Here is a 24,983-nt window from a genome sequence, read left to right on the forward strand (position 1 = left end):
CAAATTTTTAATTAATAATCAATTACAAACGTGTGAGAACTCGCTTTATTAGTAGACGTAACGTCTATTGGTTTATTTAAAGATCAAAAATGTGCAGAAAAATGAGTTTTATGAAGCAGACGAGTTTGTTTACCCGCACATAATAGAGTAAATGATGAAAACAGATAAACCAGGAGATTAAGTTTCAATACCGACGCGTTCTGCGCATCGCCACGAAATTATACGGCAAGATACTACGGAACTACAGAGCGAGACCACCGACACATATTTCGATTGATCACTAGCGCCCCCGCACCTACACATTCGAAAGTTTGCTTGCTGCATAGGCCTTCGCATAGAACATGGAACGTAATGCGGCTTCCTATGAATATTTGTGTGCATGTGGTATAAGTTTCCTGTAATTTAAGTTTCCTAGTCAACTGAGACCATTTTCAATGCCACCAAATTAGAAGCAGCATGCTGCAATACAGAGCACTAGAACGAGCCCGCTACGGCATTGCTGTGGGCTTACTCAGACTGAACACTTCACGGATACGTGCTAGAAAGTACCACACACTTAACCCAAACTTTCGTCATCGGATCCGACTTACAAGTAAAGACACCGGCCTACATAGCAGTAGAAACATCGTCCTAGTGGCACGCATACTGCGCAATGTGTTGAAGATACGATACATTATACTCGGATCAGCCGTTGGCGGCGGCGTTCAGCTGTCGAAAAAGTACGAGGAATGGAAGGACAACCTACCCGATATTCGAGGTTGGGTGAAAGGGATCATGCCACCCGCTGGAACATTAGACAAGTTCAGAGGAGGACTGATCGACATGAAGAACAAGATGGGTCTTCCCGAGAAAGGGCTCTTCCGAAGCGGCTTCGCCAGCATCGGGGAGTGGTTGCAGAACGTTAGCTTCGACAGAAGTCCCGGACTTACGGGGCCCGGAATGGATGACTTCGGCACAGCACTGGCGGCAGCTCCCGTCTTCTCGTCGCAGGAGGAGACCCGGAGGGAACACGAACGCGAGCGAATGCAGAAACTACAAGACGAACTCATACAGGTGCAGATGAAGTACCAGAAGGAGATCGAACGGTTAGAAAAAGAGAATAAAGAGTTACGAAGGCAGCTCATGTTGAGGACGGACAAGGTCGTCAGCCGAAGGAAGATCAAGAAGTCCCTGATAGACCTCTACTCCGAAGTGCTGGACGAGCTCAGCGATTACGACTCCGGCTACAACGTGCAGGATAACCTGCCCCGAGTCGTCGTCGTGGGAGATCAGAGTGCGGGAAAGACGAGCGTGCTCGAAATGGTGGCACAGGCGCGGATCTTCCCGAGAGGAGCTGGAGAGATGATGACGAGGGCACCGGTCAAGGTGACGCTCAGCGAGGGCCCGTACCACATCGCAAAGTTCAAGGACAGTTCTCGAGAGTTTGACTTGACGAAGGAAACTGAGCTGTCTGATTTGCGGAGAGAGGTTGAAGTGAGGATGAAGAACAGTGTCCGCGGCGGAAAGACCGTCAGCAACGAAGTGATATCCATGACCGTTAAAGGCCCAGGGTTGCAGAGAATGGTTTTGGTTGACCTGCCGGGAATTATTAGCACGGCCACGACCGAAATGGCAGAAGGCACAAAGGACAAGATACGCGAAATGACGCAGATGTACATGAATAATCCAAATGCAATTATTTTATGCATCCAGGACGGATCGGTTGATGCGGAACGGAGTATCGTAACCGATTTGGTCAATCAGGTCGACCCCAGTGGAAGAAGAACAATCTTCGTGTTGACCAAGGTGGATCTTGCGGAACAGAATATGGCAAATCCGACGCGCATCCGGAAAATACTGGATGGAAAGCTTTTTCCCATGAAAGCTCTCGGCTACTTTGCAGTTGTTACCGGTAGAGGAGGTGGCGCGGATGATAGTATCACGAACATCAAAGCCTACGAAGAGCACTTTTTCCGCAACTCAAAGCTGTGCCGCGAAGGCATACTCAACATGTCGCAGTGTACGACGCAAAGTTTGAGCTTTGCCGTGTCTGACTGTTTCTGGAAGATGGTCAGAGAGTCTGTAGAGCAGCAAGCAGATGCGTTCAAAGCTCAGCGCTTCAACTTGGAAACGGAATGGAAGAACAGCTTCCCGCGGATGAGGGAGTTGGACAGGGATGAGTTGTTTGAACGTTCTCGCGGTGAGCTGCTCGACGAAGTCGTTAACCTCAGCCAGCTTAGTCCAAAACACTGGGAAGAAGTTTTGTCAAAGAACCTGTGGGACACAATGGGATCGTACGTGGTTGAGAGTATCTTCCTCCCAGCTGCACAAACAGGAAATGCCGGAAACTTCAACACTGCTGTCGATATTCGGTTGAAACTCTGGGCTGAGAAGCTCCTGCCGTCACAGTCCGTCGAAGTGGGTTGGACAACGCTAAAGGATGAATTTCACGGACTACTGCAACGACGGAAAACAGCCAAGGACCACGATTCACTGTTCGACAAGCTAAAAGAGGCTGTAGTTCACGAAGTCACCGACAGGCACGAGTGGGAAGATAAGGCTGTCGAGATGTTACGGTTGATCCAACTAAATGCGCTTGAAGATCGTGTAGTCCATGACAAGCACCAGTGGGACCAGGCGGTCCGTTTCCTCGAAGCAACACTACAAAGACACCTACAAGATACGGATAAGAGAGTCCGCAATATGGTGGGTCCTGGGGTTCGAGAGCAGTGGCTATACTGGAGTAGTCCGACAGAAGACCAGCGCCAGCGCTCTGCAGTCCGCTCCGAGCTTGAGAAGCTGCTCAATGCAGAGTTCATGCAGAAACACGGGCCGTCGCTGACGCAAGAAGAACTAACGACGGTCCGAAAAAACCTACAAGCAAAGGAGATCGACGTGGACTACAAGTTCATCCGCGACACGTGGGAGCCACTGTACAGGTTACACTTCCTCCGGCGCTCTCTGAGCAGGGCGAACGACTGCCGCAAGGGTTACTTCCTCTACCACCAGGGCCTGGACTCCGAGTTGGAGTGTCACGATGTTGTACTCTTCTGGAGAGTCCAGAGAATGATGCAGACGACAGCGAACGTTCTCCGCCAGCAGGTGATGAACCGAGAAGCGAGGCGGCTTGAGAAGGGTGTCAAGGAAGTGCTCGACGACTTCTCGCAGGATTCAGAAAAGAAAGTCGAACTGCTGACGGGTCGAAGAGTGGAACTGGCGGAAGAACTGAAGCGAGTCCGTCACATACAGGAAAAACTGGAAGAGTTTGTGGCCGCGCTTAATACAGAGAAATGAACTTGCGTAACTTAGTGGTCTTCGTTTTTAGCGAGTTTTTCGTTCTTTTCCCGTAAGATGCACAGTGACCTTCTGCATCTAAAACATGCGAAGAATGAAGCAATTTTTGTAGATAATAGTAATAATTCTGTTGTTTACCAACATGACATTAGGAAAATTTGAAATATCATTTCGCGAAAGAATTAAAAAAAAAAGAAAAACTGTACGAGGCGGGTGCAAAATATGATACTGCATGAAAGGAACATGATGGAAGAATAAGACAATATAAATATTCAATATGCTTGTAAATAGTAGGTATGATTTCAAATCGCATCAATTATAGCTTTGTTCTACCTAGTCTGTTTTTCGGCCTTGGTAATAAATGTTCTGAAGAGTCAATCTCCACTAAACCTGTGTCTAGGAAAGTAACCACCAGACAACAGTAGCACCACTTATTCCTGTCCTTCTTGACACAGTAACATTATCCTGAAGGGCTTCCTAGAGGAACACATTTATCTCAACACAAGTCCTTTGCTCCACCTCCAGCTTACCTCAACTTGCAACAAAAAAAACAAAAAAAAGGGAAAGTCCATGACTGAGATAAGATAAAATCAGTACAGGAAAGTACAACAGTAGGATGATAACTTGCTGCACACACAGACACAGTTACAACCTGCAATGCAATACAAACAAACTTTACCAATACTTTATATGAGCCATTAATAATATTTTCCTACACATCATGCGCTGTATCTCGGTGTGGATCTCGAGTGAGGTCAAAGGACGTAAGCATTCTTCTGAATGAAAGTGACAGATACAATTGAATGCTAATTGGAACCGTATCGGGAGGGGGGGTAGCCACAGCTCTTTGATGTATTGTATGATAAGACAATGCTATCATTCAAGAGCTAGTCTTGCGAAAAAGACGCAGGGCGATATCGCTGGCAGGTGAAGACAATGGTAGGCGTGTGCCACTGTATTTTCCTCACCAGAAAGCTTTCCTGGTGCAAGCTTCAAATCTGGAAGCAGCTCCAACACAGAGCAGTATGGTGAGTTCATTATTGTCTCAATGCACTGCGGAGGTGTTGAAATGTGGCGCTGAATTAACGTTCTACATAGCCAACCGTGGAATATGTATCTTATCAGTTTGTGGCCCAGTTGGCACAAACTTTCAGTTTCTGATGCTGCCAACATGTGTCCTAGCAAATATTTGAGTGGCGTACATTCAGATAGGGATCTGTTGTCGAAACATTATCCGCTTGAGACACGCAGAATCTATTGTGAAAGGCAGTGGGAGTAAATTTTATGATGACAACCTGTCCTGCACAAATAATGATATGTGAATCCTTTTATTTTGGAAAAGTAGTTGCTGTCTTAATTTTGTTTTGCTGCGCAAATAGTATGTTTAAGTAATTAAAAGTTGAACGACAGTGAATATACGCAAAAAAAAATTTTATGCTTGCGATAATTAATACTTTAATCTGACGGACGATGAGCTTTACGTCTCTGCGCCATATCAGTTCAGGTGAACTGAAGCAGTCGGAAACACAAAAGGTTCAAGCTTGGTGCAGGCAGCTTTGATATGCTCTTTGTCAATATTTCTTGGGTCTAGGAGTGTCTTGTTGCCAGGCAACAAATTTTCATAACAGTCTCACCAATAAGCTATCCTGTAGTACTGGAGCTGTTCTTTACCTACAACTAAATTCATAGGCTTCCCTGTAGAGGTATGCAAGGGATAGCTGCAGCGGTGTAGCCAAAAAAAAATATTTCGGGAGGGGGATTCTATGGGTCCTTCACATGGGAGAGGAGGATTCCCCCCTCGGTTCCTGCTCCCAAATGTACCATTTCGAGGGTGGTGTTGAACCCCCCCCCCCCCCCCTCGTCCCCCTACTACCGTATTTTCCGGTGTATAACGCGCACCCCTAAAAATGGGCAGAATTTGAAAAAAGCTCGATGTATAACGCACACCGTTGCAACATTGCGGCGCGCGCGTTATACACCGAAAAATACAGTATATGTCACAGCACATATAGTAGGGGGGGGGGGGGGGGGGGGGTAACAATGTTCCATATAGTACAGTCAAACTCCTTTACAGCGAACACCTTTTTAACGAAAATACCACTACAGCAAATTTTTTTGCGGTCCCGCTGGAGCTCTAAAGGTCCAACAATGGACATCCTTTTTAACGAAAATACCTTTACTGCAAATTTTTTTTGCTGTCCCCTGAGTTTCGTTGTAAAGGAGTTTGACTGTATAAACAGAATTATGTCATAATCCCATGTCATAATCCCTTCACTGAAGTTTGTTACGAGTAGTTGTTTTCCTTTCAAATTGCAGAAACATGTCTTCAGGGTAACACGGCCACACGTCATTCTGTGGCTCTCCCATCTCCTTACGATATGCTATTCACAAGGTATTTTTTAAAGCCGACGACAGCAATGTTGACTTATCACTCCTGTTCACAATGTACTTCTGCCTTCCAGCTTTCATTCCCATTGACGACCTCCTGAAGCAGTCCTATCAGACCGAGACAGAGTACACACAACAGTCGAAGGTACCAAGCAATAGCTCGCACTGGCCCACTGATTCTAAGCTGTTCTGTCAAACTCGCAGAATGAGTCCCAGTTTTTAACGGAATTCCACGACAGAGTTGAACGGAAGGGTTACATCAAAAGGCTAGCAGAGGGCGCTCTGACGCACGAGTACTACTTTCAGGCCACTGACGAGTACGTCAAAATCACAGGTGAGCTTCGAAGCGGGACAAGCGGAACAATGCCTTTCTTATCTCTACTACGTCCTTCTATGCTGTGACGTATACCGCGGGGTCGAAAAGATATGCAGTACGAAGTTCATTCCTGCAATTCCAGAAAGCAATATTTTTTTTTTCTGTCTAGCTGTTACAATAATGTGTGCGTGACAATCATGAATATGCACATGTGAAAACAATATATGTAAGTAACCTGTACAAAGCTGCCAAATGACTAACTACGGGAAACTAATTTTTTTTTGTTTCGTAGTGTAAATGAATGGAACAGCATACCACCAAACATAAAAAGCGTCAAAAATTTTTCTGAATTTAAAAAACTATCGAAATATTTTTTGCTGTCAAAAATATATAAAGAGTAATTTAACTATACATTACATATGATAATATTACTGATTTGGGGCACAAAGATGTGCAGCTGTGTCTAGTACGTGCCTTGCTATTACATGTGTATTTTTGTGCATTGTTTTTCATCCTTGCATTGTTTTCATGTATTATGTTTTTATGTATTTCCTGTATTATGCTTGTGTATTGTTTTTTTTTTTTTTTTGCATTTTTTCGTGGCTCTAATCTTTGTATGTCACACGCAAGACCCTTTAACCGGGATACTTTTCCCTCTGGGTCTTCCATCTGTATAAACTGTACTGTTCGTTAAGCATTGTTAAGTTTAAATAAATTCAAATTCAAATTCAAATTGTTACACATTGGACAGCAAAAAAATAAACCATCCAAACCTATTAGCATGGCTATAATGGACAAAATATATATTTTTTTCATTGTTTCGGCATTGCGTCTCTGTCTCAGTACAGTGATAAAAAATGTTCCCAACACAGATGCCTCGTGTAATGTGAGCAAGCTATCCGATCAGCAGAACGACTACAACTTCCAGGAAGGCGGCATCCAGTACGCTTTTGCCTCCTCCGTGCTCAAACTGCTTCCAGCTAAAGCAATGGCGAGTGTTTTTTTTAGAAAATAATAAATTTGCCCTACTGTGTGCCCCACTTGACCTAACAAAAGCATCGCCCTGGAAAAGTTACGATGTTTTCGGTATGGATCTATATCACCAGCTCGCTTGCTTCCTAACTATGCTATCAGCGTAGAACGTGAAGAAAAACAATGTGCAAGTTTCCGGCGATGCAGAATCAAAAATAACAAAGACGGTTAAGAGCATCAGCTGTTTACTATATACATTAAAAACAAGACTTTCGTGCAGTAGGCTGCACTTCTTCAGGTTTGAGGACCTGTTACAAGTGGTGAAGCATATATCAAAAACCAGTCACATGGTACAAGAGAAAAGGGTAAGGGTGAAGAGAAATACAAACGCGATACAAATATTTAAAAAAAAATGAAAATGAAAAACAAAACGCAATCAGTAGGAGGGGGCTCGACAAGGTCAGACAGACATACAGACGAGTCGGAGTTGTACGTGGAGGAAACCAGTGAACAGCACATGAATAGGCACTCTTTCTCTTCACCCTTACCCTTTTCTCTTGTACCATGTGACTGGTTTTTGATATATGCTTCACCACTTGTAACAGGTCCTCAAACCTGAAGAAGTGCAGCCTACTGCACGAAAGTCTTGTTTTTAATGTATATAGTAAACAGCTGATGCTCTTAACCGTCTTTGTTATTTATGCTATCAGCACATAATATGTTGATAAGTCTGCACTTTCACCTTCTGCATCACGTTTTTCTTCCTTCACAAATGCGATGCTTCCATGTAATCAGCTTAACTTGACCTGCATGCAACCATGCTCACACAGACCATACACTATTCGTCAATTTTATGCAATAACAAACATTGTACTATTTCCCAAGGAATATAAAGGCAGCAGTAAAGTTCGCGGCATCAGCACGAGCCACTACCAGGGAACGAAGGACGGAGTGACCTTTGATGCCTATATCCGAGGTCAGGTCGCTTACGGGTCCGCAAGTCGATTGCGTTGTTGACGAGGGTTCTACTTCCGCAGAGGGCAGATGGAGAGGTGCAGACAATGATACCGCTCACATCCCTGTGCGAGTCGTAGTGAAGAACACGACCGACAACGAAGTCGCCTTTTACGACTTCCATCACTTCAGGCGGAACATTCAACGCTACTCCGACATGAATGTAAGCTCCTGTACATGACCACTGTACAGCTAAGCGTTTTGTGGATGACGCATAAATAGGGTTCTCCGTTTTCGGGTTAAACCCGATTTTTCACAATACTTCCCCCCCCCCGGAACAAGTTCTCCAGAATTCGGGTAAAACCCGATATCTACCCGAAATCCTTGCGGTCCTTCAACTTGTCGGTCTAGGTAAATCGTCGACAAAGTCGATCATAATATCAGCAGAGAGAGCTATTTGTGACAACCTATTTGTCCTCCTTTTATAATCCCCTCCTGCAAGGGTCAAAGACGAGCTTTTGTGGAGCTCCATTAAACACATAATCAATCAATCAATCAATCGGGCAAGTGTTTGAATAGCACTGTCATTCACTGCCCAGGTTCCGAGCGGAAACATAAAGATTCTTGTTGCTCGTCCCAGTGTCGCGGAAGTGGCTTGTTTCATATGCCTTTTGTTTCACCCAAAGATTCCCCGATGACATATCAACCAGAGATCGTAGCGCCCAATTTTTCCCCGAACTCTCGTGTGTAAATAGCACCCGATTTTTCCTCCCCGAATTCGAAAAATCATAAAACCCGAAAATGAAGAACCTTACGTATAAAATTAACGAAAAAAAGAAAAGGAATAAGCGTCTGTATTAGAAGAGCGTGTATGGTGGTGGTGGTGATTTGTGTATGTGTGGAAGTGGTGGTGGTGGTGGTGGTGGAGGGGGGGGGAAATATGTTTATTAAGAAAATGAAAGGAAAGGTCAGCCAGACGAGGGTCGGCTTGCTATTCCAAACAAAAAGGGAAGGGGAAGGAAAGAAAAATAAGAAAAGAAAAGAGGTAGAAAGTGGTGGGGGGCTTCATCAATACATTTGTATCAATGTATTCAACTGTACTTACCCAATCCACTTAAAGTGTTATTTCTCACTTTTACCTCTTATTGGTTGAAATATGTGACATATGTATACTGCTGTAGCATTCGCTTGAGGTCAATGCAGAAAACGCGACATCGCCCACTCAGGTGTATTTTCTCCACAAACATTTTGAAAACTTATTTGTAGTACCGCTATTTGACTGAACGATATGTCGCTTCCCAATTTAGCTCAGAATTGGATTTGGCTGCATAGGCAAGAAAAATCCACCAAACATGGTTCTGCCCAGCATTCCCAGTCAAGTCTCCTTCGAGTATGAAATCTTTGACTACGGAGCAGGTGGTGAGAAAAGCCCTGCTGAGCAGTTGGAACTCAACACGGTAGGGTCTCGCCGATTCATCTTTATTCCGCGAAAACGTCTTATGTTCTTCCTCCTCCCACAACACAGATGTGGTACGACGCAGCACAAAAGATTGCGAGAGTTGACCTGACTTCATGGAGCGGCAAAACGACAACGGAAATCCACGACTTCAACACTGGTGAATCTACTTTTATAAACTTCGAAACCCTATTTTTTTTTTTTTTTTTACAAAAATAACTAAATTTATTCCAGAGTTGTGCTGTGCGGCCAACTGCATAATTATAATTAGAACCTGAAGTTTTAGGGTTTAACCCGATCCTTCCCTGTATTTGCACCCCGAATTGAAGGGGTGAAACCCAATTTTTACTCGGCAAATTGCCCTCCCTGAGACGTCTGTATAGGAATGCGCACCAACATGTTTGGCAGCTAACGCAGTTACAGCGTCATTTGTACCGAACCAGTTCAGTTAGTTGGAAAATAGCCACAGCTTCAACATGGGGTGAATGCAAACAACAGCGGGTGTGTTCTTTTCAATGTCTTTGCACAGCTAATGTCGGTTACATTACTTTACAGGAGTGATGTACGTAAAAGATGGCAGAACCTGCACTATCAACCATGTCACCTCATCCAAATTTTCATACACCAAGGAAGGCAGAATGATTAGCTTGATGAAGACACCCGATCAGCTGCTTGGTCTAAGCAGTGACCTGTATTACGTTGGGAAGGTGATTAAAATAACTTTTCTACGTTGCACGCATAAGGAAGGCCTGACAGGCAAAAATGTGGCTGCTCACCATTGTGCATCAATATCATCTCAGCATCTTCCATACTCTTTTCAGGACATGATGCGTGGTGCCATGTGTGATATTTGGGAATCCGTCGAAGAAAATGCGGTGCTGAAGGGCCAGAAATATGCGCGTGTTGTCACCACATATTACTTCACGCAGGTAATGTACGCAAAAGTTTCTTTGTACACATTTCAGCGTATGCAACTTTACATGTAACTTTTAACAGCTCAAGTGGCTATCAACGCTCGATGGATCGGATGATGCATTTATACCGCTGAGGAAAACAGTAGTGGCCTATGAAAACGATGATGACATGAGATTGGTAATTCTATCTTTCCATTCTTACATAGTAGTAATGTACATGGACACATTTTAAATATGCGACAGCAAAATAATTCATTTTATATATTTTAATTACCATGTTTGTTGCACGAGCTCATTTTTGTAGGATGAGCTCAGGAAAACAATTCCGTGGCACCTTATATTCAACAGGGGGTATCATGCAGATAATGAAATGCAATCGAATCAGCGACTGTCGGACTCAACCAACATTTTCGCACAAGAGAAGCCAGACATGTACCCCGTGATTGAACATTTGTAGATACAGCAATGTATTATCTAGAGAATGGTTGGGCACTACAGACAGTCTTTTACTTTCCTTATGCAGAAGCATTATTGTCAGTATCGAAAAGAAACCTAACTCGACAAATTCACATGACCAACTTTTACTTCCGCCATTTCATGGAGCTTGTAGAAATTTTTTCAAGAGTAATTTTGCTGAAAATTTTCAATTTTCAGCCCGACAGCAGCGTCGCGTACAACATCTTCGATTACGCCGAACAATCTAGCTACGACCCGAGCTTCTTCAAACACTTTGACATCAGTGACTGCTTCGCTGGGCCCGACAGCCGTACCTACTTTGAGATCTCTCTCAAGTGTAAGGAAGCACGAAGGAACGTCTTGCCACTTTTGTCTAATCAACCTGATAACTTGTAGGGGATGCCCATACCTCCCAGACTACAATGCTCAAGTATCGCTCGCTCATCCGAACCATCACCAAGGAGCAGATCTACACCATAACCGAAATCTCACCACTTCGTCTGCCAGGAGTTTACGTGAGTCTGACGTCTGCTGGCGTTGGATGGAAAAATGTTACCCAACTAGGGTTGCCACCAGGCCGGTATTATACCGGCACGACCGGTTATTTGCTCGCTCTGCCGGTTGCCGGTAGGAAGGTGATACCGGCAGCCTTTTGCCGGTATTTGTCGCCCAAGGCCTTTCATGTGGGCTTTTGCGGGGTTTTCTCTTCAACATTCCACTACAGCTTGAATAAATCTGGAGCATAGATCCAACCCAGCAGTCACCAGTTATTTCCTTAGTTATTCATTATTATTATTATTATTACACACAGGAACATATGTTTCCTCGTATTATCTTGAGCGCTCTCTCTGTCTCTCTCGTTTTCTGTGTGTTCTCTCCACCCCTCACCCACTTCCCTTTCCCGCGAGCCTTTCCTCCTTTCCATCTATTCCACCTCCTCTCCCTCAGCCAGTATTTTTCACTACAAAAGGTGGCAACCCTATACCCAACATGCAAATGATCCACATTGCTCAATGTATAGTTCCTACCTTATGCTAAGGAATTCTTCCATGGGCTTTTCTCTGTTCCTTCTTTTTTAAGCAGCTACGAAAGCGTTCTGAAACTCTGAGAAATGCATTCTGAGAATTGTCGAAAGAAAAAATGTCATATTTATGCAATCGTAATATATACCATTTAAAAGTGAAAATTTTCTCGTATTATCTGCTTTCTCAGAATAACTACTTCGCAGATTTCACTTGATAAATCTGAAAGGCCAGAGTCCTACACATATTACCATACATATATCGTAAACATTCTGACTTATTACATAATTTGTCTAACTTTAACGAATGCAGTTGACAGTAAAGGAAGACAACACCGTCCATGTCGTCGTGGTTTTGCTAGCTCAACCGCCAGCTCTTGGTAAGTAAAATGTTCATTGACCCCATTTGGCCCCTATCTTAGTTCCACTACGTCACGACAGACTTCCAAGGGGACAGCTATAGTAATCGTAACTACGTTTCCCTTTCCACAAACAGCCAGTTTTGTCCTAGATGAGATACTGGCGACTCCAGGCAAGAATATGAGAAAAGCAAAGTACATGCCATCTCAGGAGGACTGTGCAAAAGAGTGCTTACCAGACACAGCCTGCATGTGAGTACAACCGGGCTTCAATTTTGATGACTGTTGTCTCAACTGATGTACCAACTCGTTGAAGAAGTGCTTATTCGAGCTGGTGAGGTAGTTCACTACCAGTATTAGCTAAAGGAATTGTGTACTTGCATAGTGTGAGCTACAGGTCGCAACTGCTTGACCTGTATCCGACTCCCCAACCTGCCTTCCATTTCGAGATGAAAACTGCATCCGCCTGCGACCCGCATCTTTAATTTTTTATTTTTCAAACTCGCCAGGTTATGTACCTGGAAGATTTGCTGTACTATCGAAGGACGCAATAATACGTAGTCCGTAACAATATCAGGATGTGCAGTGCATGTTCATCTGTTTCTCTTTGTGCTTTCAAAAACGAGTTGTTACCTGTGGGCGCAACATCGCGTTTCAACAAAGGGTGCAACTTAGGCAACACCATTATATATTTTCTATTTCGTTCTTTCTTTTTTTGCGTGTGTCTGTGTGTAAATGTCATACCCACTACCTGTGCTGGTGTTTGGCACCTGCTACGTGCATAGTAATTGCAACCCAGGAACTTCACCCGCAGAAAAGTGCAGTTTATTTGCAGGCCACGCAGGGCTCTACTTATGAATAGAGCCTGAAGTTTTCGGGAAATGTTTTTCTTCAAATTCGGGGGGGTAAACATCGGGGAAATATACATGTTCTCTTAATTCATGCAAATTCGGGTGGAAAAACTTCCGGTATGCTAAATTTGGGGAGAAATCAGGCTCTACTACTCAAACAAATTGTACTGGTTTGGTACAAACGGTGATGTAATTGTGTTTACTGCCAAACAAACTAGTGTTCGTTCCTACAGATGTTGACCATAAATTCTGGTGGTCTTATGACATTGTTTGGCTATGTTAGTGTGTAACTCGGGCAATGAATGTTCAACGCCTGATGCCACGACGTGCCAACGACGGCATATTGCGATAGATTTCACTGGATTGTATCTGACAACGTACCGGTCAAGAACACTCCTCCAGCTGAATAAGGAATTAACTGAATGGCTAGCAAAGTTGCTACTCGAAGTGACGGTGATCATAGCGAATCAGTGATATAGCGAATATTGATATAGTGACATAGCGAACGGAATTAGTGATCATAGCGATGCAGTGATCATTTTGGGGCGTGAACTGAAGCAGCGCTTAGTGCTCCACTATGTTTATACTTATTGCCCCCAACTACACAACAAGAAACAGTCACCACGATAACGAACAAAAGATACAAAACACAGACATGGGCAGAACAGCGTTCAACTGGCACCTGAAGTTTATTTTCATAATCCACCTACTCCGGAAGGTCGCTTGAGGGAAAGCAAGGTCGAGCGGGGGGATAGGTTGACCGATTTTTGGTTGACTTTGCTCGTGGAGTTCAATGAGGATGGCCACCACAATCTCATGGCCTAACCTTGAACAGTGTATGTAGACCAATGTTCGTTTACTGTATCTGATAAATCAAAGAAAAAGCATAAAGAAACTTCTTCCACCGTTGCGGCGGGGTTCTGAGTGAAAAATAGCAGACGACGTTACTCGGAACCAATCAGCGGCTCCATTTTTCCCCCGACGTCAAAATGATGGAAGCGGCTTGACGGCTCGTTCTGGGCATTGCCACCGTTGCGCACGGTCGTGATTTTCAAAATCGAATTCTGCGATATTTGTGCACCTGTTGATAGAATCGCTTCGCATGGCGAATTTTTAATTTTTAATTTTTTTATTTTAATTTTTTTAAATAAGTTTTAATAAGCGTACGAACCGCTTGGTTAAAAAAAATTGTAGCGTTTAAAGTGCTTTCCAAGCTCCTTTAAGGCCATTTGGAAATGAGAGCACGAGTCAACAGAAAAAAATTATGTGACATGGATGGTGTTTCAGGAAGCAAATAGGCTTTACGCTTACACAACTTTTCCAATTTTCCCAGGGTATTCCTCTATCGTGAACACGTCTGCTACTTTGCAGACTCAGACGACAGCGAGAGGTGGGGCACTCAAGTCTCACAAGACTTCTTCGAGAAGTTCATAAGTGAGCAGCACTACACGGTCAAATTCAATGTTTTTAGACGAAAATATTCTTGTCCCAGAATAGGAAGAGATTTGGAATGACGCTCTGATGTTTATCAAGTTTGTTCGTTCCTCAGAGGCTGACGCCAACGTTACGACCATGTACCAGTCAAACGCCGATGTCATCAAGAAAATTAAGGGCGAAGTCGAAAGTGGCAATTTTCTCGTCAGTTTTCAGACACCAGATACGGATGACGTGGTAAGCTCAGGGAAAAAAAAAAAAAAAAAAAAGTGATTGTTAAAAAAAATTTACTTCGGCTCTACATCGTTCTCCTCTCTTGACGACACTTTAGTACAAGATCACCCTCACGGCATTTCAGTTCTTGGCAGATGCTAGTCCCTTTGGTGGTGAGTAGTGAGTCAGTAGTGAGTAGTGAGTCAGTAGTGAGTAGTGAGCAGAGATGTCACATGTGCGCACAAACAGTTTCCTTTCCCATGACTTGTCTTTCAGGGCAATGTTTTATAGTTGCTCCCATTTTACAGGATGACTGAATTGTTTTCGTTAAACGATTTACCCACTTATTAATTTAGGAGAAGGGGCAAACCTAAAAACGTGCTCAAGTTAGGTCTTCTCAAAAGTTACTGCGAAGCCACGCCGTGCAATTCTACCACATCTACTTCTGACACCTACCCCTCGCATCAATTTTGGTCTGTGACGCCCTCGGTGGCTCGGTCTGTAGCACGTCCGCCACCTGGTGGAAGGGTACAAGTTGCTCGGACAACGCCGTCTTCCGCGAGGGACGTTAAACGCAGTGTGCAGTGTGTCGAGATTGCGGCGCACGCTAATGAACCCTCAGGTCGGCAAAATTAATCCGCAGCCCCAACCACTGTGGCATCGCTTTATTTATTATCGCATTATTTTATTTATTTTTTATTTCGATCTGAACCTGGCTTAAACCCAACAACCTCCCCCCCGGTCTGCCGAGAAAGTAAAAAGTTGTCCCTCTGCTTAGCTTAACATCTTTCTACACCATGACAAAACACCATCCAAGAAACAAGCTTGTGGGAAATCGGGATGTCGGGCCACTTTAACCACGTACATCTTTGCAGAACGGATACGCGACAGGCCCTACACACTGGTCACGAAGGCGCAAACGCTTTCGTTGAAACCAAGCACTGCCATGGTGGCCAAGCCCCTAGGTGCCAGTGGACCCATATCATCCATACAACAGTGCTACCGCACGTGCACCGAAGAAAACAGCATCTCGTGCGCCTCTTTCTCATACTGCTCCGCTACCAGCGAATGCCGCTTGTCCTCTGTCATGATGGACATCGATAATCTGGATTCCAGGGAAAGTGCTGTCAAGGACACTCGTTGCAACATCTATACACGTAAGTACCTTGTCCTCGTACAAGAACTTTGCAATAAATTTTACCGTAATGTCTCGAGCAGATAGTTTTGACAGAATTTATTGTCGGCGTTATAAGTCCCCGGAATCCACACGGTTTAAAATTCACGCACAGATAAACGTGTGCACGACATCAGAGTGTGGGAATGTGGGTGTGTGGCCTCACATGTGACTTCCTTCTCCCCTGTTGAATGCACCCCGCTGCATAGAATACGTGAGGAGGAGGTGTGGGAGAGGACGCTGACAAATCACAGAAACATCGTGCGAGCCGATGAGGAGATTCTACGGTTGCCCTTCCCTGCGGATGCAGGTCCGCTGCAGACTGTTAAAACGAAACACGAATAACACTGGAAATATGTAGGTTTTGAAGAAGGGTCGTTTGAAGTCATTGCTCCGTATTTATTTCAATGATGTCGGGCAGCGAACTTTCCCTTTAAGATGAGAATGTGCTGTATGGAGCAAACAAAATTATTACTTTTCCGACGTTAGTTAAAAGACTGCTGTTAGGCCCTGTGCTACGCATTTCTGAGTCTTTATCGGTTTAAAACTAAGATTAGGTGAAGTGTCTGGCAACAATTACGCTAACACATACAGAGAGCTAAGACTAACAAATCTTGTAATGCACACAAGACCAGTCAGGTGCACAAGCCTGGCAGGCTGTCATTTGTGTCTGCAGCCCTGTAATTACTGAACAGAAGATATACGAGCATGTATCCTTCGCATTTCAGGTTCGTACCTGAACTTCTTCAAGAAATTCCCAGGTTCCGTGGTTCGCGTCGGAGGTGACGTGAGCGTTGCCGGGGTAACGTCAGCAGCTGGATGCGCCAAGGAGTGCAAACACAACAAAGAAATCAGATGTCGCGGCTTTGAGTTCTGCGAGAACAGCAACTTTTGTGTCCTCCACGAAGCGCATTTCCTCGACATTGAATCCGTTGACATTGTCAACGGCAGTGACTTCTGTTCTCACTATGCAGGTAAGCAACACACCCCAGGAAAGCTCCATTCAAGGGGCCGAGTCAGATCTTGCGAAGCTTTGCACACGACACATTGATAATTTGCGGCTTTGTGTCGTGGGTCAACTATTGATCTCGGGCAATCCTGCCAGTGCATAGGGCATCCTTTAACCTGCACCAAAATTTCAGCACACTGTATTTATTAATCGCTCGCGGAAAACGGCACGTCTAGGCAACTTGTGCCACGGCAACAAGTTGCTGGTGTCCTTGGCTGGGTTTGAACCCAAAGCGTTGGAATCAGCAGGCAGTCACCAATTGAGGCCAAGAGAGCAGACAATAAGTATGCTGCAGTATTCCCTCCTCGTACTAAATACGAGCCAATCATATATATATATATATATCTACTAATGTGACATGTTTGGCCTGCATATCCCAATGTTGTGACTTCAAACCCAGCCGAGAATGTCAGCAACTTGCTGGCATGGTTGCCGGGTTGCTCAGGCACACTGTCCTTCCCTTGTGATGTGTACAGGGCACTGTGCGCAAATATTCCAGTACACATTAAGGAACCTTTATGCGGGCAAAGTTAATCCTTGGATTGTTGGGCTGTGATTATCAACCTATCCCTACTTCTCAATTTCCTGTCAGATCCTATCCACAGGTTGGCTTGCATGGCTTCATGCGGGATCATAGTTGTTCCGAGACGTGAAACTTAAGTAATATAATTACGGCGGACTCTCGTTGATTCAAACCCCGATAATTCAAACTTCCCGTTAATTCAAACAAATGTGTAACTTTTGTTTGGCCTGCCATCCTTGCCCTGTATTGATAAGCTGCTTAATTCAAACGGTGCCTTTGCTTAATTCAAACTTTTTACCACATTTTAAAACTTTCCTGTCAGCAGAAAACAGCAAATGAAATGTTGCTTTCGCTAAGCAGCACTGCGTCGGCACGAAAATCACAAAAAATGAAACTTTAAAATGCTGAAAAGGGACTCGTTCTGTGGCGCTACAGTGACTACAGAGAGTTCAAATCATCTATTAAGTGGATTAAGTCTTGCAAGGAATGTCAAAACAAGCTTTACGGTTCGGGGCAAAAAGTCTTCACGTACAGTGACAGACCGACTGCCTGGTGTGAGGAACAGTATGCAGTACAGTTTAGTATTAAAGGTGATCAGCAGTGCTCATAAGAAATGTCACTATCTTGCAGCATACAAGACTGCAGTCCCTATCACAAAATTATCCCACCACGACACAATATTCTCTCATGGCATACATTGAGATGCATGTCTGATAAATCAAACTTCCGATAATTCAAACAAAAATCACTGGTCCTCTTGAGTTGGAATTAAATAGACTCTACTGTACAGTTAGGGTTGCCACCTTTCGTAGTGAAAAATACCGGCTGATTGATTGATTGATTGATTGATTATGTGTTTAATGGCACAAAGGCAACAAAGGCCATAGAGCGCCAAAACTATGCTGAGTGTGTCGGAGACGATTATGGGAAAGATGATGTGAGAGAGAGTGTGGTAGTTAAAACCTATCTACAGGTATGAGCGATGAGCGATGATTGATTGACCAGGCTGAGGGAGAGGAGGTGGAATAGAGGGAAAGGAGGAAATGTTCGCGGGAAAGGGAAAGTAAGTGAGGGGTGAACAGTATACAGAGAGAGAGAGAGAGAGAGAAAGAACGAGCGTACTGGCTCGAGACAACAACGATAACAATAATGAATAACTAAGAAAACGACTGGTGACTACGGAGTTGGGTCTGTGCTCCAGATTTACTCAAGCTGCAGTGGAATGTTGAAAGGAAAACCCCGTAAAAACCCCTATGAAAGGTGTTGAGCCACAGATACCGGCAAAAGGCTGCCGGTATCACCTTCCTACCGGCAGAGAGAGCAAATAGCCGGCCGTGCCGGTATAATACTGGCCTGGTGGCAACCCTATGTACAGTACTTATCGAATACTGCACAATTAAAAGAATGGCAAATGCTATAGCCACAGCTGTGGCACGTAGTGTTCAGATAGGCAGTTTAGCAACTAAATGTTGAGTGTTGGATGTCTACCATATAGTCTTCTGACGTCCTTGACCTACTGCTTCTGCTTCTTCTTCTTTTTTAACATATAAATGGTTCCAGCAAAGTTCATCGCCGACTACTGGGAAATAGGAAGAAAGTTCGTTGAAGACCCGATGGCCCGTGTAGTACAGCTCGTGAGCGTTGAAGACTGCGCCAAGCAGTGTTCCCTCGACCCAAGTGGCCTGTGCAAATCTTTCAACTACTGCCCCGGTGATGATGGGCCGGACACCAAGTGTTTCCTCAACACAGTCAGTGTCCTAGATGACGGTGTGCAGCTCAAGGACACGAAAGGCTGTTACCACTACTATCGTAAGAACGTTGGTTTCTTTATTTGCTTCCTTCTGAGTAAAAAAAAACATCACTCAGTCAGATTGTTAACGCCTTACGTGAAAGTGTGAAATTAGTTGGGGAAAAGGTACGGGGAAAAACAAGTTGGGAAAAAAAGGGAATTACATCATGTTACGTGTCACTGTCTTCACTCCCGCTTTATCCTGTCCAACCAACCTGCCAGGGCCTGCCGTTCTATGCCGTTCATGGCGAAGGCGGCTGGGGCGGCTGCCCCCACCCCCACCCCACCCCCATCGCCACGGCTCTGACCTGCCACAACCCCTTTAACATTAAAGCGGACATGGTAGTTTGTTACCTCGAATGTTACGACAGGACAGGCCAAAGGACTTTGAATGGTTATGGACAACCCAAAATGCTCACTCGGCATTTGTTTCGTTACAGAGGAAGACGATGTCCATGACTTCATCACTCGTGGCTGGTATAAGGCTCCACAGGGTGCCATACGAGGTGTTACATCTGGTAAGTTAAAAAACTCAGGATGGGTTTTCTTTTCAAATATATATATATATTTTTTTTTTCGCATTCACTTCTATACTCGTGCCTTTCGCCACGGCGAGTTTCATACGAGGACAATGCAACCGTGTAAGCCTCCAACGCCCAAGAAACAACAAAATTCGGATAACTCGGGGGGAAAAAAGGATGTTGATGCCAGGATTCAAACCAACCCTCCTGATTTCCAGCATGGAATGCTACCCATTACATTACATCAGTGTACGGGTCGATTCATACGATGCAACTTTTTGCTGCAGCTGTGTTCCCGCTACAGTTGCGCGCAACCGAAGTTGCACCAAATACGTCCCTTTCATACGGAGAGCAACTTGGAATGTCGTAGTGGTCACCGAGCGCGAAAAAACATCATTATCATCATTTTCGTCAAATCGTACAGCGAGTTCCGCTCGTTTCGACTTCAGTCCGTTGCGACTTCCATAAGTTTTCTATAATTTCCACTGGGCAGTGATAATTTCGTCGTCCCGCGTATTGCCGCTGCAATGACTGACACGTCGAAGTCTTCCTGATTGGTCGCGCTTGCAAGGCGGAGCCGTGTGATTGACGGGTTGCAGCTAGAGTTGCAGGAGAAATCGCTCGTGAAGCGATCGGCTCTGCAACTCCTGCAATGAATGTGTGAGTGTGGAAAGAGTGTATTTCTCTGTCTTCCCCCCCCCCCCCCCCCCCCGTAGTTGAGGCACTATAACTCAGGAGAGAGCCACACTGATGTGGTGTAACTGGCACAGTGTCTCTGGGAGTATCATGGGAGTCTAGGTTTGGACCCTGGCATGAGCACCTTTTCCCCGAGTGATATGTTAACAGGTTCCCGTCACGACCGCTACCCATCAAGTCTGACATCTCCCGGATACATTTCTGCGAGCTCCCTCATGAGCAACTCCTCGCTGTCTACGAACCACAACAACAAAATGAGAATTTGGTCGCACCTCTGGCAGAACGTCTCTGGTGGAAGAGAATCCGGGCGATACTGTCGCTGGCAATTTTTGGACGCTGTTGCCAACAATAATAACTGTAGCTCAAAAGGTACACACGTCCACATTACGTGGTAGTGAGGTGACCTCCCAATTTAACCATTAACCTTTACTTAGCCTTTCAAAATTTCACCATCACAAGTTGTGTAGTTACTGCAGAAAGCACAGAAACAACCGTAAAGTTTATCTCTACACCGGGATGTCTACCAAACTGCAGCCTTCAAATTCCCCGACTCTTCCAGGTTTTCACCGACTGTTTCAAGCGAATTCCCTGACCAAAACGAAAGGGAACTTGGTGCTCGCTACTACGTTTTGATCCCTCATAGTTTACTGAGTATTTATTGAGTATGACTGAGGCTGCCCAACTTTTCTGCCTGTGAGCTGCTTGTGAGCTGCTTGTATTGGCGAACTGCTACTCGCAGCGACCCAGAATGTGGAGGGATTTGAAACCATACTTCTAGAATACCGGTCAAATTGCCCTAACTGGCAGCGCACTTTGTTGGCAATCGGGAGATGCGGCTTCGTGCACCACCGTTGTGTTGCTTTTTCAATGACTATAATATTTAGATCTTTCAATGTTCTTTGGAACTTCGAGCGTCCGTATTTGTCTGTGTGTCCCAGCCTTAGCTTGGTTACTACTTTCCACCAGCATAACCGTGTTCTTTCATCTCTGCTAGGTTCACTAGGAGGACTTCTGTTCGCAATGCTTCTGGTGGGGCTCATTGCCGGAGTGGGCGGACTCTTTGCATTCACCTACTGGCAAGCGAGGAAACGACCCGACGACGGCGGAACCATTAGATTTGTAAATCACATCAATGAATGAAAGGCTACGAATGTTCACATGGTAGGATTACTTAGCCATATTAGCTGCCGTCATGTAATGCAGACGGCAGCAATGTGTACATAAAAGTGCTACAGCATCTCGTCACAAGTCACATGCATGTTATCTGTCCATGCCTTCGTGAGTGTGTAAAATGCCTGTCACATGACAACACTCCGAGAAGTCGAGAAGCTGACAACATTGTGTACGCGCTATGCCTCTTGTGACAAGTGTGGTAATTATGAACAATCACTTCAGTACTATTGATATGGGGATATGATCAAACATTGATGTTAAAGATACTGTTAGAGTATGTCTTGTTGTCAGCCTTTATGATTAAATGTCAGTCAAACGTGCATAAGTGTTCAGTTTTGCTTCTTGTGTTGTAAATGGGAGGGTGACAATGTGCATATGCTACCATTGCTGCAATTTTCAATAGAAATTGTAAAAAAAAAAAAAAAATACTGCTGTATATGTTTCTTGTACCTATAGAGTAGTCTATAGACTATAGAAGTCCGCCTGCATCCTGTCTGTGTAATGTGATTTATCGTATTGCGGATGGAAAACAAATTGATGCCACAGCACAATGACATGAACTTGTTTACGCTGAAGCTACAAATCATTTTTGTACCATTCTCGCAGAAATACTTTATGTAAGCACGTGTCTGCACGCTGCTGTTGCTGCTCGATGCACATTGTGTGTTTTTCAAACAAGATGAGGTTCTTGAACACATGTGCTGTGTTCTGTACCAGAGAAAAACATAGAACTAACAAGTGACATGTTGTATTATAGTTACTGCTTGGATAGCTAGAGTTCTTTCATTACTTTATATTTATGAACTTCCAAACTCACGTAATGAGAGGTTGAAGTAAAAATATGTGCATCATTTTATTTGAAATAATTTTCACAAAATAATGTTTATGTTAAATAAATATTGTTAAAATAACTCGATCAGAAATTTCTTTGCAGGACCACAGTAACCTAAGACATCCTCAACTATATCTTTTGCTTCGTCACACTTTGCTCTTTATCCTCAACGTTGAAGAACGGCATCATGAAGCACCCCTCGACTTTTTCACCCTCCCTCAGGTCCACCTGCACTTCAGTCGCTTCACCGCCCAATCGAAATAAGGCACCTTGGCCTTCGCTGTTCATGCAGAAGATCTCTTCTCCCACAGAACACGCGTACGTTGCGGAGCGCTCCAACACGGACAGGTCCCGAAGGGACGCATCTGCCGTGCGGAACTCGATACAACGACTTTCGTTTTCGGGAATGAGGACGACGCTCTTGTTCTGCTCTACGGCGGAATAAGGGCCTGACGGAAACGATTTAGTCACTGGGCACCAGGTGTCATTTAAAACGTCATACCGGTGAACACTCCCGGAGAACAGGTAGATGGAGTCCGAAGTTCCGCACACCGCCGATGAAAAGACCGGGCAGGGGATAGTAGCGCCTGTCTGCCACTGACCTGATGAATTTAAGAATTGGGGAAATTAATTAATTAAAAAATTAATGTTGCGAATAACAACTGTACGTGCGGAGCACAGTTGCCTACTACTTGAAAATTTCTCACAAACCGCCGTTAAAATCGATTTCCCCATTTTATCCCGTATTATCAGCATAACAGCTACAACACTATTAGCTAATTCTTGAATAAACGTTTACGAACCTGTAGATGTATCAAAGACGTCCATCGATTCAAGTACGACTCGAAACCTGCCGAAACCTCCCAGAAGGTACAAGCGTGTCCCAACGACCGCGGTCTTACAGTGACGCCGTAGGTTGGGGATTGTACCGACCTTCTCCCAAGAACGACGACGGGGACTCCACACGAAGACGTCGCGATTCCACCGGCCAGACCCGATGCCGTATTCTCCGCAGAGGAAGTAGCTGTTCTTTCCTGGAAACGCAGAAGACGTGAGCAAGATGGCAACACTGCATGTTATAACAAATGTAAGTTTGTTCTAACCGACAGTGCAGATGACATAGCCGTGAAGCACTTTTGCAGGCGTTGGCAGGGCAGAGTAAAACGAAAAACTTTTCTTGCTGTCGTTGCAAACTAGTATGGCTAAAGGACTGTCCGAACACTCTCCGCAGGGCACTCTCGCAACAACAACAGCTGGAACAACAAACCTCGCTCGTCTTGGCAGTCCAAGACAATGCAGTATCTGCTTCGAAAGCTTGCTTTCAGTGCAATGCTGCTTGCCATTATTTCTCACGTCAAACACTTTCCCAACAAACTCACCAACAAGCTCTGAAGCGCAGTTTGCCAATGCTTTCACGATGTCCAGGTCAACGTACGAATATCGCACACTCGACAGAACCTTCGTGATTTCTTCCTCCGTGCATGAGACCGCGTTGTGATCTAGCCAGCGTTTTACCGCTCCGCATATTACATTCTCCGAGACAACGTTTATCTGGTCCCGCCCCAGTAAAGTCAGTAAAAGTTCCGTTGGGCAGCTCGCGATCAGAGTCTCTGATTCCGAAAATTCGTCAAAGCTCCATAACAGTGTCGACACAGCAGCTCTGCACAGTGGCTTGATAGCAAAAGTGTCACCTGCTATCCAGACATCAACTGCGCTTTGTGTAGTCAACGACTCGATCAAGTAATCGGTGCAAAGTTTTACGACTCCGTGAAACTGAAACAGTGAACCGGATCGCAGAAGATCGTGAACGTTTCCACTCGATATTTCGATCTTCTTCCCATGTGCAACGTCAACTAAAACTTGCAGAAGTTTGGGATCGACGTCGTGGATCTCGACTTCGTCTGCGACACTTTCTTTCATGCCAGAAGTGAACATTGCTTTAAAGTACGAGGATGCCTGTTGCAGTGCCTGTCGGCAAGCTACAAGCTTTTGCCCGTCAACTTTTAATGTGATTTCTTTTTCCATTGTAAGAAGATCGAAGAACCCGAATCACATGGCGCGGCAGCTGAGTCACGTGACATGTGTTTAGACCTGGATTGGATTGATTGGATTAGACAGTGAACTGGATTTGGATCATATTGGATGCAGCAGTGGATTTCATTGATTTCGTTTGATTTTGCGCGGGAATGAACGTGAAACGACGATAAAACCAGGGACACGGAACAGAAAAAAGACAACACGACACGTTCTCAAACACAGCAACCCAGCTCTTCTACCAATGAACGTGAATTCACAACTCTTGAACAAACTAATGGGATACGTATGAAGGCATACCATGTTAGTGTCTGCTTCATCAGCTGCTATAGCCGGAAAACATTTACAAGCACCACCAGTACAGCTCGTAACTTGCGATTAGCATTTCTCACACTACTTATTTGTCACCAATTTGGCATATCTACTGCACAATGAGAGTAAAATGTAGCTCAAACTGCAGTAGCATGGTACTATAGTTACTTGACTATGATTATTACCATAGGTAACGTACCAGCAGTACAACAACAGTTAAAAACAGATTAATCTGTTTTTACACCGTTGTTGTACTGGCGGTGAGTTACCTACTGGTAATAAAGAATGCGCCCCCCTGCATTTGGACTGTTTT

The 24,983-nt window shown here is 44.6% G+C and overlaps 3 protein-coding genes across 4 annotated transcripts; 2 read left to right on the forward strand and 1 right to left on the reverse strand.

Moving 5' to 3' along the window:
- Nucleotides 1-273: 273 nt before the first annotated feature.
- On the forward strand, nucleotides 274-3,662 carry LOC135398892 (dynamin-like 120 kDa protein, mitochondrial). Its single transcript, XM_064630432.1, has one exon. It carries the CDS (start codon nucleotides 457-459, stop codon nucleotides 3,271-3,273), a length of 2,817 nt encoding a protein of 938 aa, XP_064486502.1. The 5' UTR covers nucleotides 274-456; the 3' UTR covers nucleotides 3,274-3,662.
- Nucleotides 3,663-4,174: 512 nt separating this feature from the next.
- Nucleotides 4,175-22,406, forward strand: LOC135398893 (uncharacterized). The gene is made up of 24 exons (XM_064630433.1): nucleotides 4,175-4,301; nucleotides 5,590-5,665; nucleotides 5,736-5,806; nucleotides 5,866-5,995; nucleotides 6,850-6,968; nucleotides 7,835-7,925; nucleotides 7,987-8,126; nucleotides 9,211-9,360; nucleotides 9,429-9,519; nucleotides 9,915-10,066; nucleotides 10,181-10,288; nucleotides 10,356-10,451; nucleotides 10,928-11,066; nucleotides 11,126-11,244; nucleotides 12,064-12,130; nucleotides 12,247-12,361; nucleotides 14,294-14,394; nucleotides 14,510-14,631; nucleotides 14,726-14,780; nucleotides 15,483-15,764; nucleotides 16,510-16,755; nucleotides 18,874-19,122; nucleotides 19,543-19,620; nucleotides 21,314-22,406. The coding sequence occupies exons 1-24, from the start codon at nucleotides 4,299-4,301 to the stop codon at nucleotides 21,457-21,459; spliced, it is 2,946 nt and encodes a 981-aa protein (XP_064486503.1). The 5' UTR covers nucleotides 4,175-4,298; the 3' UTR covers nucleotides 21,460-22,406.
- Nucleotides 22,327-24,404, reverse strand: LOC135398894 (kelch-like protein 17). Of its 2 annotated transcripts, none has more exons than XM_064630435.1 (3): nucleotides 23,704-24,404; nucleotides 23,128-23,358; nucleotides 22,327-22,926 (listed from the first exon to the last, which is right to left on the reverse strand). In XM_064630435.1, the coding sequence occupies exons 1-3, from the start codon at nucleotides 24,347-24,349 to the stop codon at nucleotides 22,454-22,456; spliced, it is 1,350 nt and encodes a 449-aa protein (XP_064486505.1). In that variant the 5' UTR covers nucleotides 24,350-24,404; the 3' UTR covers nucleotides 22,327-22,453. The 2 variants fall into 2 exon arrangements, with proteins under 2 accessions (XP_064486505.1, XP_064486504.1); XM_064630434.1 differs by having other exon boundaries at nucleotides 23,428-24,404.
- Nucleotides 24,405-24,983: the final 579 nt, after the last annotated feature.

Source organism: Ornithodoros turicata, chromosome 6, assembly GCF_037126465.1.
Source record: "Ornithodoros turicata isolate Travis chromosome 6, ASM3712646v1, whole genome shotgun sequence".
Taxonomy (NCBI): domain Eukaryota; kingdom Metazoa; phylum Arthropoda; class Arachnida; order Ixodida; family Argasidae; genus Ornithodoros; species Ornithodoros turicata.

Coding starts and splice junctions, on each gene's coding strand:
- LOC135398892 (XM_064630432.1), top strand. CDS start 457: ATGCTGCAATACAGAGCACTAGAACGAGCCCGCTACGGCATTGCTGTG.
- LOC135398893 (XM_064630433.1), top strand. Junction 19,123..19,542: donor AGGCTGTTACCACTACTATC/GTAAGAACGTTG, acceptor GTTTCGTTACAG/AGGAAGACGATGTCCATGAC. Junction 19,621..21,313: donor CATACGAGGTGTTACATCTG/GTAAGTTAAAAA, acceptor CATCTCTGCTAG/GTTCACTAGGAGGACTTCTG.
- LOC135398894 (XM_064630434.1), bottom strand. CDS start 24,349: ATGGAAAAAGAAATCACATTAAAAGTTGACGGGCAAAAGCTTGTAGCT. Junction 23,359..23,427: donor CTATGTCATCTGCACTGTCG/GTTAGAACAAAC, acceptor CTGCGTTTCCAG/GAAAGAACAGCTACTTCCTC. Junction 22,927..23,127: donor CGTCTTTGATACATCTACAG/GTTCGTAAACGT, acceptor TAAATTCATCAG/GTCAGTGGCAGACAGGCGCT.